General features: G+C 36.6%; 1 protein-coding gene across 1 annotated transcript; it reads left to right on the forward strand.

Moving 5' to 3' along the window:
- Positions 1-1,130: 1,130 nt before the first annotated feature.
- Positions 1,131-13,392, forward strand: LOC123678863 (neprilysin-2-like). Its single transcript, XM_045616116.1, has 11 exons — positions 1,131-1,481; positions 3,039-3,154; positions 3,207-3,381; positions 3,900-4,221; positions 5,994-6,167; positions 6,289-6,503; positions 8,749-8,904; positions 10,126-10,366; positions 11,146-11,314; positions 11,373-11,623; positions 12,787-13,392. The coding sequence occupies exons 1-11, from the start codon at positions 1,462-1,464 to the stop codon at positions 13,123-13,125; spliced, it is 2,178 nt and encodes a 725-aa protein (XP_045472072.1). The 5' UTR covers positions 1,131-1,461; the 3' UTR covers positions 13,126-13,392.
- Positions 13,393-14,495: the final 1,103 nt, after the last annotated feature.

Genomic DNA, 14,495 nt, shown 5'->3' on the forward strand with positions numbered 1-14,495 from the left:
TGTGTGTGCCCAAGCACTGAATATATTTCACAACTTCTCAAAAAAGGTCGAACACGATTAGTGGAAAGGAAACTCATTGAATTTTGCACTACGATAACGCACGATAATTTGGCGATACTACAAAATTTGATAAAAACACGCATTTTTTGTTCCACTGACCTACTGAAGGTCCTTTTTTGACAGTTTAAGTTATACAAAAACATTTTCCAATACTATGCCATCCACGACAATGAAAATTCAATTTGTGTAATTTTTGTAGATAATGAATCATAAACGTGAGTTAATCAATTCATCAATTCATTTTTTCAAATGCTTCATCATTGTAGTAATACGATTTAACATTTAATAGGTACTTACCCATCAGCTAGACCTTTGGCTATAGATAGTCTATAATCATTTTAATTCCGTAAAAATAAATTATACAGCCAATTTGAATACGAAACTATGATTTAATCGTGCAAAAATTTCAATTAGTTCAATTGTCAGATGATGAATGTGAAGGTGAAGTTTTCTTCGTGATTTTTCAATTTTTTCGATGAGTTACTCGCTTAAAAAGTATCTGGAGTTACTTTGGCTATCTAAATCTAATCATCTTAAAGTTACTTTTTTAAGCTTACTCGATGAGATGAGAAATGAGATTTTGAAAGTAAATTTTAGAAGAATGGAGGTAAGAACTGACTTTTTGGTGATTAATGAAAACTCTACTGGCTGTTCAAAATAAGACAATTCATTGATGACTCATTCAAACGTCGATATCGGAGTTATTTTGAATGTCATATACCATGTATTTTATTTTTTATTAATGAATCGTCTTATTTTGAACAACCAGTAGAGTTCTCAATGATTATCGAAAAGTCAGTAGGTACTTAATTCCGTTCTTCTAGTATTCACTTTCAAAACACCCTGTGTATTTCCAAACATTTAGAGAATGTATCGCTTAACCGTAATAGAGTGATGCGACAATGTCGGAACACCCTGTATCACTCGCATGTTCATGCTACTTTTAAATCTTTTCAAGTTAGTCTTAGATAATGTTCCTTTTGAACAGTATCTGAGATACTGATTTCTTATCAATAAAAAAATTAAAAAACCTAAGATAAAGTAACTAAGATACTTTTTCCTGGCAGATGTGATTGTTAATTGACTGTTACATCACCATACCCACATTTTCTCCTGACTTTTCAAAAAGATGAGGGTACTAACATTTTTCTCTTAGGATAGACTGACTAGCGGAAAAGGTAAATGGTACCACCTTTAACAACAGACCTCTAAACCCATTGGCGTCCGAGGTTCTTTAGTGGGGGTCCTATAAAATAATTGAGAACGCGATGTTTTGCGCCAGTTCAGCCAAGATCTATACGGACGATGTTACAGATTCTAAAGCTATCTGATCATCGGTAAATATTTCGTGAAGTGTGAACCCAGTGATATATGCGTAGGTAAACATTTGAGTTTGTCAACATGGATTACGAGCCTGTGAGGTGAGTGGATTTATGAATTTTAAAAGCCGGTAGATCGGCGAGGTCGAAGATTGTGGTCGAGACAATGTGTTTATCCTTTTATGTTATTTATTAGGTGACCCCCAAAATCGTCGCTTGACTCCCGCGAAGGATAGATCTAAACGTTGATGTTGGTCCTCCACACCGGATTTTTAAAGTTTTGATATTTCCGTATATTCGAGCATTAGTTTTTCGAATTTTTTGGCGCCTGTCGGTTCAGTATAAATAGAGTACTGAGATTTTATTTATGGAACAACCAGACGTAAAGTAAACAATTCAGAAATGCGTTCTCGCCAACTCATTTTATCATATCGTGCTTCCGATAATAATAATAATTGTTGTAGCTGAACTTCTTCTAAGGTGGAAATAATGGATGTTTTCCGGTAGAGATAATTTGCAATTGGAGATCTTTTCAATCTTCAGTTGTTTGAATAAAAAATTTACACAAATTTTACATTATGTTTTATTATTTCTAATTATATTATAGACTGACGTAACTCCCTAGAGAAAAAATCACATTTTTATTCACCAATTTCATGCGCGGTTTGGAAATCTTTCAAACAGTAAGACCTACATAAGTTTTTTTTTAAGTATTACAGATAGTTTCGGAAATGCAATAGATCCATTATTGAAAATAACAAATCGCTGGTGTTAATTTTACTTTCCATTGAATTTTTTCTCTTGATAATTCATTATTATAAGCCAGAAATAACAATTGACTAATATTTTACGAGAAAGCATAAAATTTGGCTTTGTTAGATCGGAAGTAAACATAGATAGATGGCTATGAAATCCAAAGAAATACATTCACTATACAGGGTATCACCGAATAAGTTTAAAGCTTTTAGGCAGTGAATCTTTGTCAAGAATTGAAGGGAGTATTTTATGTGAACAAAAGCTCTTAAGTCTTTCCTACAAGCTTCCAAAATTGGGAAAAAAAAATGTTGGAGAGGCATTTTTTGGCCATGAAGATGTACAAACAAAATGTGGCGGCCACCTACTAGATTTTTCCGATTCCATTCACAGAATATCCGTTTTTGCACAACGTTTTATTTTTTGTTATTTTGAAACTTTAGCAATGCAAGAGTAAAGAAAGTTTTGTAATTAATCGTTCTTTCTATTGAATTGAGAATTATATTCGAGAAGTTGTGTTAAAAAATAGAATGGGGCTTTCATATTTCCATTTCTTCAGAAGATTACTATAAAATCAAAAAATATCATAAGTTCCTATTATTAAAATATGACCTCAAAATGCAATTCCTTCAACAAAATGTTTTTTTTTCCATTTTTGGAAGCGTTTAACTTTCCAAAAAAATTAGGCCTAAAAGCTTTTGTTTACATCAAAGTCCCACTTTGATTTTTGACAAAGAGTTACCACCTAAAAATTTCCGCACTTATTTGGTTACAGCCTGTATATCTGGATATTGTCCAATTGTCCAATATTTCAGTAGATCCCACTATATTGAAATTCAGTTTGTCTCTGTAATATAATCACTTTTAGACCAAATTACAGGATCATCAGATTTATTCATTTTTCAGGCAAGACACTATATTCAGGAGAAAACGAAGAGGCAGATTTGTAATATGCGGTGCAATCCTGCTAGTCATCCTCCTGCTGGTACTTGCATTAGGAATTTATGCATTTATATTTAGAGGTAATGATTCCCTGAATTCAAGTTGTCTCGTTAATTTCGATAACTGTTACAGATAAGGGCGTATGTGAAACAGAAGAATGCAAAGACACATCCAAAAAGATACTGGGCAATATGGATTTGAAGGCGGACCCATGCCAGGACTTTTATCAGTTTGCTTGTGGGGAGTTCGTGAAGAAGGCTGTGATACCATCCAGTAGGACAGAAGTGGATTCTTTCTCTACACAAGCGTTAGTATTCGTTGTATCTAATTATTTTATGCAACCTCCTCAGATAATCAGGTTTTTTTCATGGTAAACTCGTCACAAAAGAAGTACTTTGCACACCCTGTCTGCGAAACATACACATCTCACATGTATTTCCATTCCCAGAGTTAAACTCTTCATCTTCTCTCAGAGTTAAACTCTTCATCTTCTCTCAGAGCTAAACTCTTCATCTTCTCTCAGAGTTAAACTCTTCATTTTCATAATTTAAGAAATGATTTAATTTACCGAGTAATTATTTCATGTTTGTTGAACATTCTTGTACTCTTATTAATGTTATTATTAGTTTTGATTAGTATTATTGTGCTCTTCTATTATTAAATTATTAAATTCGAAAGAACCCGGAAGTTTTACTTGAGATTTATGTTGAAAAAAGTGAAAAAAAGAACTGAAGCAAAAATTACAAGAATACGAATTCGTAAAAGAGCTTCAAAGCTTATGTCTCATCTTATTTCATTGTCCTACCCTGTATTTCTTCATTTCAGGGATGTCATAGACAAACAAATCCACACCGTTCTGGAAGAACCCTATAAAAAAGAAGATGCCAGAACGATACAGCTAGTCAAACAAGTATACAGGGCGTGCATGAACGAAACAGATATCGAATTGCATTCTGTCAATTCCATCAAAAAACTTTTGAAAAGTTTCGGAGGTTGGCCAGTTGTAGAAGGCAGTAAGTGGAATGAAGATACCTTCAATTGGTCCGAAACACTGATAAAAATGAAGGAATCTGGACTTCCCTATGGGTTCTTCATGGACTTTTCTGTTGTGGTCGACGACAAGAATTCTTCAAGACGTATTTTAACGGTAGGTGCTTTTCCTACTAGATCTAATTTTATCTCAACGTATTGGACTTATATATCATTCTGTTATTCAATATGGGATTTGCATTAGGTTGAGTCATACCTCTAGATAGAATTTTATTGTCAAGTGGGAAGCGGTTCTTTCAAATAATACTGAAGTAATTGACTTGCGACCACACATTTGGAACAATAACCGAATGTGAAGTGCTTCTGCAACGCAGTGGGTCCTAATTATAAAAACATAATTACGTATTATTGACAGACTGCCGAAAATATTTGCAACTTCCGTTACTTTGGAATATTATTCACAGTTTTTCACGTGACATACACTGCGCAAAAAAATTAACGCACATAATGGAAATCTCAAATTTATTCTACAACTGAAGATGTTCTCAATGATAATTATTTTTATCAGAATTATGCATGCATATGTTATCCACTTTCAACGTTTTTCTTCAATACAGATGTTTTTTCCCAGCAGGAATAGAAAAAGATGAGATTATCAGATTTTGAATGTATTGGCTCCATTCTGAAATCAGTTGTTCTCGATCAATTCTAGTGATCAATAGTTTTTCTTTCGTTTGATTTTCTACATTCGATCGCTATGCAACGCGAAACACGCAATTTGACCCAAGAGGAATGTGCCCAAGCGGTAGTTTTGCGAGAAGAAGGGTGGACATACACAAAAATTGCGGAAAGGTTTGGAGTTTCCCATACAAATGTGTCCAGAATGTTGCAGCGATTCAGAAAAGAATGTCCGAAGACCAGGACAGGGTAGACCACGGGTAACAACTGCCATTCAAGAACGTTACTTGAGAGTTTCTTAGTTGAGACAACGGTTTGCAACCGCTCGCCTCCTTCAAAATCAGCTTGAGCAAACTCATGGGGTGCAAATTAGCACTCAGACAATAATAAATCGTCTCAGAGAAGATGATTTAAGGCCTCGTGTCGCGGCAAGAGGCCCAGCTCTTACCCCAGCCCATCGAAGGGCGTGTTTGGATTTTGCGAGAGAGCATATCCATTGGGAAGAGGCTGATTGGGAAAGAGTGCACTGAGCACTGAGTGCCATATTATTATAAAACATCTGGCTAAAGGCAAAAAGAGATGTTTCTCTGGATGCCTGGGCATAGAAGCATTGAAGGAATGGACAAGCAGATGGATATACAGAAAGAGCATCTGCTGGACCCAACCCTATTATGTATTTGGAAAAAAACAACAGGAGAGCAGAACTCTAATAGGAGTTCCGAAATAAGAGATCACTTTGACTTCTGCAACCAAAAAAGGCTCTTAATATTATCTCCATCTCATACAAATGAATTGATGCAGCTGCTACAAATTGAGCTTCAAATTATTATTTTATTTTGCATGGGCCTGTCGGCAGATGGAGTTTAGAGATCTCGGACATGGAAACAGCAAAAATATTTTGTACAAATTCCCACAACTGGATATCCCGAGCAGCATATTCTTGGACAAGGAGTTCTAAATCTTCACGAAAAGATTCACAAGGTTCACATGGACAATCTCTTTGGCAATTGATAAGCATAGAACAAAGGACTAAACTAGTTTCAGTTCCCAAAGGCTCTTTTCCTAACCTATCAACCCTTACATTTAATCTAAACTCCAATCTTAGAAGTTATTGACAACAAAAATTTCAGTCCCATAGTTCCTCTATAAGAAAGTAGATCAAGATATTTCTAAGAACATTAGTCCTGGTTCAACTAGTCTTTCTTCTTGAATCAGTTTATCTTTCAAATTAGACTCTCTTCATCTTTGCAGGTAGACCAAGGCTTCGTGGCCTTCGAGCCCATAAAAAGAGGACCAAGAGACAATCCTATCTTGGACGCTACCCACACCTTCATGGTCAACATAGCTGAAGCCTTTGGCGCAGACAGAAATAGAGCTAATCGTGAGATGGAAGATGTACTACGGTTTGAGATGGATATAGCCAAGGTAAAACATTAACCTCCAATTTATTAATGCATCAACAACAAATCTCCTATTAACAATATACTAATACCACTTCGTGTTTGCAAAACACATTTCAGCTCTTTCATACTCATCTTATTTCAAGATAATGGTACGGCAAGAGGAGAGGAGAAACCTGGAGAACGAGTACAATCCAGTAAGGATAAGAGATCTGGAGAGGGATTTTCCCATTCTTCCATGGTATAATTTCATTAATAGGCTGGTTTATCCATCCAAGGTCACCCGTGATACCATGCTGATTATTCACTTGCCAGTGTATCTGCAAAGGTTGAAGCCTTTATTGGACCGAACCCCCAAAAGGTAAATTTCAAGCTTGATTCTTGTTTTTTTTTCGAAAAAGGGATAATTTTATAAGATAATAATAATAATAATAATAATAATATAGTTTATTGAATCATAAACAATAATCGCAGAGGCTAAGAGCCTGTACGCGATATACAATTGAATACATTCATGTATACATTATTTCTTAAGCCATTACCATTATGAAAATACAATTTAATAGAACAAAAAATTATCCGCTGAACGTCCAAAGAGAACAAAACAAACATATCTAATTTAACTTAAACGTATTCATATTATCCCAAATTTTTACCCAAACCATTTACACTATACCCACACCCAAATCGATATCCTCGAGAGCAGGAACTGTAAATTCCCACATCAGTTTGTAAGTGTCCGCCATAAATTAGTCAATAATTAGAAACATCTACTTCCTCTATGTCTAATCCATTCTTTGATGAGTCTTTTCCTCTTCCCAATGTTCTTCTCATTTCTTAATTCCCTGGGGATTTCCCTGTAGATTCTCGGTGCTAGGTATGAGAAGCATCTCTGACCGATACGTTTTTCAGCTCTGGGTGTAAATATGCAATTCTTATTCCTGGTTTCATACGAACACTCTATTGGCTGCAGATCAATTTTCCCAGAAAAAACAGCACTCAAAATTTGAGTAATATATAGCTGGTCTAATATTTCCTTCTTCCTACTTTAAAAAGTAAAGGGTGTTTTTTTTTAGAGCTATAGAACTTCAAATTGCAATAAAACAACAATGGATTATTCGATTGACATGAATTTTATTTATCCGCAAGATAATCTTGAGGCATTACATTTTAAATATGATTTCTGGCTTATCCGAGCCACGGCTGGCTCGGATGTAGTCCAATCTGGACGTTCAATTTTCGATTACTTTTTCCAACATTTGTGGCCGTATATCGAAAATAACACGACGAATGTTGTCTTCCAAATGGTCAAGGGTTTGTGGCTTATCCGCATAGACCAATGACTTCACATAGCCCCACAGAAAGTAGTCTAGCGGTGTCAAATCACAAGATCTTGGAGGCCAATTCACAGGTCCAAAACGTGAAATTAGGCGGTCACCAAACGTGTCTTTAAATAAATCGATTGTGGCTCGAGCTGTGCGACATGTTGCGCCGTCTTGTTGGAACCACAGCTCCTGGACATCATGGTTGTTCAATTCAGGAATGAAAAAGTTAGTAATCATGGCTCAATACCGATCACCATTGACTGTAACGTTCTGGCCATCATCGTTTTTGAAGAAATACGGACCAATGATTCCACCAGCCCATGAAGCGCACCAAACAGTCAGTTTTTCTGGATGTAACGGTGTTTCGACATACACTTGAGGATTAGCTTCACCCCAAATGCGGCAGTTTTGTTTGTTGACGTAGCCATTCAACCAGAAGTGCGCTTCATCGCTAAACAAAATAAAATGGACGTAGTGCACGATACGTATTCCGCACAGAACCATTATTTTCGAAATAAAATTGCACTATTTGCAAGCGTTGTTTAGGCGTGAGTCTATTCATGATGAATTGCCAAACCAAACTGAGAATAAATCACTTGACAGCTGTTAAATCGGTAATCTTGAACAGTAATGCCAACTTATATACCTCGAAAACAACACCCGTATTTTTTCCCTTCGAAGAGCAATATTTTATCAGCACATGAAATTCTTTGTTTTCCATCTTCTTTCAAATAACAAAAGTAACTACACTCACAACGCAATATCTCAGAAACAAATGGTCGGACTGCTGTCAAATTTTGTCACGTATCGTTTGAAGGTTGGTACTAACTAAAAATCATATGGATTTAATACTAGCACCGCCATCTTTGCATCAGACCGGGGATTTTTCAATTCACCTAATATGGAGTTTGAAGACAAAAAAAATCATTCGTGACCTACCCTTTCATATGAAATATTTTATGGAGAATCAATGAATCCTTGAGTAAAATTTACAGTATTTTTTTCGTTCTGAAACTCATAAACCAAAAACAAGTATCAATATGACTCGAAGCGATCATTATACAACCGTAAACATGAAAGAATGAGATCATTGATTGACCTACCCACACCTCACACGAAGATGCATGTACAGATTATGCAAATCGAGGAAGCATCGCGATCTCGAAATGTTTCCTGAGCTTGTTCGACATCGACCATATTTTTGCAAACAATACTTTCTATACATGTCTTGAAACGCGTAATTTAGAAAGAAAATGAATAAAACAACGTTTTCACATCAAGGTTGCTGGCGAATTACATCCTCTACAAGGCAGCTGCGTCATTGATAACCTACTCCAACAAGAGGCTGAGACAGATCAGGCTGGAATTCACCAAAGCCACTGTAGGCATACGTTCCAGTTCTCCTAGGAATGAGCAGTGCACCTCGATTGCGTCAAGGTATGTTTTATTTATTGATTTCGTCCTTAATTCACACTTCCAGGTTGAGCAATATAATGAATAATACATTTATGCAAAGTTTATCTGGATATGTTAGTGTGACTAATTTTGTATTTTCGTAATATGCGATCCATAGTCATTTATCTTATTTATGGTGTTTTAATTATAATCGGTATTCCTACACAAAGATGAAATTAATAATTCTCATGTAACATATCCACTTCAATGCACTTTAACTTTCCAGAGAATATGCCAAAACACTTCAGATTTTCAGAGTTTGTTTGAGGGGTGGATGTAGAAGTTATCTTCATTAATGGGAGCAATTAAGGATTCACACCTTGGCTTGATATTCAAGCTACTTGGCTTGAGCTTGACTTTTGGGTTGAGCCAAATCAACTCAAGTTCATTCAAGTAGTAGTTTTTCAATCTCAAGCTAAGTTAAGTATTTATTTATTAAGTTCTCGACTTAACATTGAAAAACAACTACTTGAATTGAACTTGAATTGATTGCAAGTCAAGCTCAAGCTACTTGGCTTGAACTCGAGTCAAGAAGCTTGAATATCAAGTAAAGTTGTGAATCACTAGGAGCAATACACTAGATGGTTTAGGAGTTTCAGCCTTCTGAAATTCTATTGTCCCAGGAATTCGAAAATTATCGATTCAATCGTGGTGATCAAAACATCATTCTTGTGCTTCCGTGAAATAAATATAATTAAATCTCACCTTTGTGGTTGAGTAAATTTCCTATCGGTATTTACTTCAAGAATCAAGTACAGCATCCAATATAGTAACAAACCGCAATCTTCGCGAAATATATTCAAATTCGAATGTTTCAATAGGACGTCGAACAAATAAGATACATACAAATTTAGCTTCAGTTTCAATTTATTAGAAATTGTTGATTTTCAACTAGATTATACCAATACTGAAGAAATTAGCATACTTAAATGAGTAGATAATAGTTTGTGAGCACTCTTGGCCTACTGTAACAATAGTCACCTTATATGAAGAAGCTGAAAAACTGAAAGTATGTACCACTCTTAATTCGCATTTAACGCTATTTTGACAACCATGTGGTCATCTTGAGAAGCTAAAAATCACACCATATCCACGTTTTTCTTGTCACAGGCCTATATACATATAGTATACTGAGTACATGATCTATGTGCTTGAGCTTTCCCTCAAAATGAAGTTTATGTAGAATAACATCAATTTTTGCAGATTGGAAGTAGCAGCAGGTGCTCTATATGTCCGGAAATACTTCAACAAAGAATCCAAATTGGATACAGAGGAAATCGTGAAGGATGTAGAGGAACAGTTCACCAAAACGTTGACTACAATTGACTGGATGGACCAAGAGACCAAAAAGGCTGCCTTGGAGAAACTCAAGAACATGGACAAATACATCGCTTATCCTGATGAACTCATGGACGACTCCAAGCTGGAAGAATTTTATAAAAACGTAAGCTGATATCAAATTGAGAATCTCGATTCTTCCATTATACGAAAGTGTAGCCAAATATCGAATCGAAGGTAGGTTAGTTCAACAGTCAAACTCTTTGCTGACCTGGGAGGACCATACTACCATAAAGCTAAAGACAACAGAGTGTCTCTGCTTTGAGTGCTATTGACAGCAGTGAATCTGCAAAAAGGACATCAAGAGTAAGTCACATTTGATCTGAACCCTTCTGTAATCTTTGGAAATAATAATGCAAGGCAACGGCTCAGCAATAAGAGATCAGGAGTAAGAAATTCCTCTGTCTACACTCCCAGAAGCTCCTGCAGATGAGATTTGGGTTTTTATGGGATTGCTGATGGAACATTGTTGGTATAAGTACCTTTCGCAAATCAACTATAGAAACCCTGCAAATTAGACAAGGACACATACTGTGCAAATTTCCAGAACTGGCCACCCTAAAAAGCAAACTTCCAGAAAAGCCAATTCTAAAACTGCACGAAGAAGGAGTCAAGGCTCTCATAGTAGTTTTTGATTTTCCAATATGGTAGACGTTTTCCATGGGTAATACTTTACAGGGTAGCGAACAACAGATCATATTGGTGTCAGTTGTGAAGGCTGCTTTCTAGCCAATGGACCACTTAATTTTATCTTGATCTAAGTGAATTTAGGCTGGATCAAGTGAGAGTTCGATAAAAATAGAGTCTTAATTTATTTTATCTGATGTTAAGTTGAGTTAAATCAACACAGAATTCCAAATTCACACCTTCATTCTATATTTCCAGCTCCAGCTAACAAGCGATAACTACATCGAAATCGTCCTGAACATTTCCAAGTTCCAAACTGAAAAAGAGATGATGCTCTTGTCCGAGCCAGTCGTCAGATCGGATTGGAGGACCAGATCAGCGGTGGCCGTGGTCAACGCCTACTACGACACCAACGCCAATGCCATACGTAAATCTCGCCTAAACTAAAGAAAAAAAATCATTACAACAGTCGTTTTGAATTTCAGAGGTGCCTGCCGGTATACTACAAGGTGTGTTCTTCAACGCCAAGCGGCCTAGGTATTTGAACTTCGGAGGTATAGGTTACATCATTGGCCACGAATTCACCCACGGTTTCGACGATGAGGGAAGCCAAATGGACAAGGATGGCAACCTTAAGGAGTGGTGGAAAGGCACCACCAAGGCTGCCTACGAGAAGAAGGCCAAGTGTATTGTGAATCAATATTCTAACATATCAGTACCTGAAGTAGGGATGAAGGTAAGATATGGGACGAGATTCACTTAGTTGAAACAACCTAATATACTAACTGACAAAGAAACTGCAACACCCAGAAGGAGCTGTTATAATTTTATTTTTTTTTGGTGAAACATAGATAGTGCAGCAAGGCGTTTCTTTGTCAGTTATTATATTATTCTCCCGATCTATTGGCACATCTAAAGGGCGTTTTTTTAAAGCTATAGAACTTCAAATTGCAATAAAACAACGATGGATTATTCGATTGACATGAATTTTATTTACAAGATAATCTAGTGGCATTACATTTTAAATATGATTTTTGGCATATGAAAGCCACGGCTGGCTCGGATGTAGTCCAATCTGGACGTCCAATTTTCGATTACTTTTTCCAACATTTGTGGCCGTATATCGGCAATAACACGGCGAATGTTGTCTTCCAAGTGGTCAAGGGTTTGTGGCTTATCCGCAAAGACCAATGACTTTATATAGCCCCACAGAAAGTAGTCTAGCGGTGTTAAATCACAAGATCTTGGAGGCCAATTCACAGGTCCAAAACGTGAAATTAGGCGTGGCACGAGCTGTGTGACATGTTGCGCCGTCTTGTTGGAACCACAGCTCCTGGACATCATGGTTGTTCAATTCAGGAATGAAAAAGTTAGTAATCATGGCTCTATACTGATCACCATTGACTGTAACGTTCTGGCCATCATCGTTTTTGAAGAAGTACGGACCAATGATTCCACCAGCCCAACAAGCGCACCAAACAGTCAGTTTTTCTGGACGTAACGGTGTTTCGACATACACTTGAAGATTAGCTTCACTCCAAATGCGGCAGTTTTGTTTGTTGACGTAGTCATTCAACCAGAAGTGCGCTTCATCGCTAAACAAAATAAAATGGACGTAGTGCGCGATACGTATTTTGCACAGAACCATCATTTTCGAAATAAAATTGCACTATTTGCAAGCGTTGTTCAGGCGTGAGTCTTTTCACGATGAATTGCCAAACCACACTGAGAATAAATCACTCGACAGCTGTTAAATCGGTCGCCATCTTGAACAGTAATGCCATCTCAAAGTTATATACCTCGAAAAAAAAAACACCCTTTACATTGGAAGTCAATGATCTATACCTGACAATCTCTTGCAAAACTACGATTATCTTTCTTGTGGATATTTGTTTTCAGATAAACGGCGTGAATTGCCAAGGTGAAAACATAGCAGACAACGGTGGCATCAAATTGGCTTATCTCGCTTATCAAGAGTGGGTCAACAAGAATGGCGCGGAGAATAAACTTCCTAATTTGGATTATACTCCAAATCAGATGTTCTGGATTGGAGCAGCCAACGTGTGGTGTTCCAAAATGCAGACCAAAGCTCTGGAGCAAGTTATCTCAACAGGAGTGCATCCACCGGATAAATACAGAATAAACGTTCCTTTGGCAAATTCGAAATATTTCTCGAAAGACTTCAACTGTCCAAAGGGATCTCCGATGAATCCTGATGATACTTGCACTGTGTGGTGAAGAGATATTTATTTCATTGTATATAAGCGATACTAATACATCTGCTGATTTTTATATTAAAAGAAAAAAGTTTGGATTATAGAATACCTGGGGGATTCTTTGTATGTTTTCCACGAAATTCCAGACTGGATAAAAAATACTCAAGTCAACGTCAGACGTGGGAGAGTAGAGAAAAAAATTCTGTTTTTTATTGTATATGTTAAAAGTGTTTCAGTTGAATATGAAGTTTGTTTTTTCTCAATGTTGGCAATAAAATAATTCTTTATATGTGTGAATTTATTATCATCTTATGAAACTGCGGGCAATATTGGTCAAAATAGTTGACTAGACTCTCTTGATTTGCTCAAAATGGAGAAATAACACATATTTTGAACAATCTATGATTAAATCAAATTGAGAGATAAATTAGCCAGAATTATGCCTTTAAAAACGACAAAATGCAACTTATATATTAGGCCAATTGAAAAGCATAGATGGCGGTACTAGTATAAAAATCCATATAATTTTTAGTTAGTACCAACCTTCAAACGATACGTATCAAAATTTGACAGCAGTTCGACCATTTGTTTGTGAGATATTGCGCTGTGAGTGTAGCTACTTTTGTTATTTGAAAAAAGATGGAAAAGAAGAATTTCGTGTGCTGATAAAATATTGCTTTTTGAAGAGAAAAATACAGTTGAAGCAAAATCTTGGCTTGATGAAGAGTTTCCGGGATCTGAATCAGGAAAATCAACCATCATTGATTGGTATGCTAAGTTTAAACGTGGTGAAATGAGCACCGAAGACGGCGAACGCAGTGGACGCCCAAAAGAGGCAGTCACAGACGAAGAAATCAAAAAAGCTCACAAAATAATTTTGAATGACCGTAAAGTGAAGTTGATGGAGATAGCAGACATTGTGAAGACATCATCTGAACGTGTTCATCATATCTTTCACGAATATTTGTACATGAGAAAGCTGTGTCCAAAATGGGTGCCGCGCAAGCTCACATTCGATCAAAAGCAACAACGTGTTAATGATTCTGAGCAGTGTTTGAAGCTGTTCAAGTGCAATAAACCTGAATTTTTGCGTCGATATGTGAAAATGGATGAAATATGGTTCCATCATTTTACTCCGGAGTCCAATCGACAGTCAGCTGAGTAGATTGCACATGATGAACCGAACGCAATGCGAGGAAAAACACAACAGTCAGCTGGCAAGGTTATGGCATCGGTATTTTGGGATGCGCAAGGTATAATATTCATTGATTACCTCCAAAGGGGCCAGACCATCAACAGTGATTATTTGGCCCCATTTGAAGAAAAAAAGGAGCTGTTTCATCAAGACAATGCGCCGTGTCACAAATCAATGAAAACAATGGCAAAATTGCA

This window comes from Harmonia axyridis, chromosome 4 (genome assembly GCF_914767665.1).
Source record: "Harmonia axyridis chromosome 4, icHarAxyr1.1, whole genome shotgun sequence".
Lineage (NCBI taxonomy): Eukaryota > Metazoa > Arthropoda > Insecta > Coleoptera > Coccinellidae > Harmonia > Harmonia axyridis.

What these genes read in the sequence shown, in the direction of transcription:
- LOC123678863 (XM_045616116.1), top strand. Translation starts at nt 1,462, where the DNA reads ATGGATTACGAGCCTGTGAG. An exon ending in ATGGATTACGAGCCTGTGAG is followed by an intron (nt 1,482 to 3,038) that starts GTGAGTGGATTT and finishes TTCATTTTTCAG; the next exon opens with GCAAGACACTATATTCAGGA. An exon ending in TACCTGAAGTAGGGATGAAG is followed by an intron (nt 11,624 to 12,786) that starts GTAAGATATGGG and finishes ATTTGTTTTCAG; the next exon opens with ATAAACGGCGTGAATTGCCA.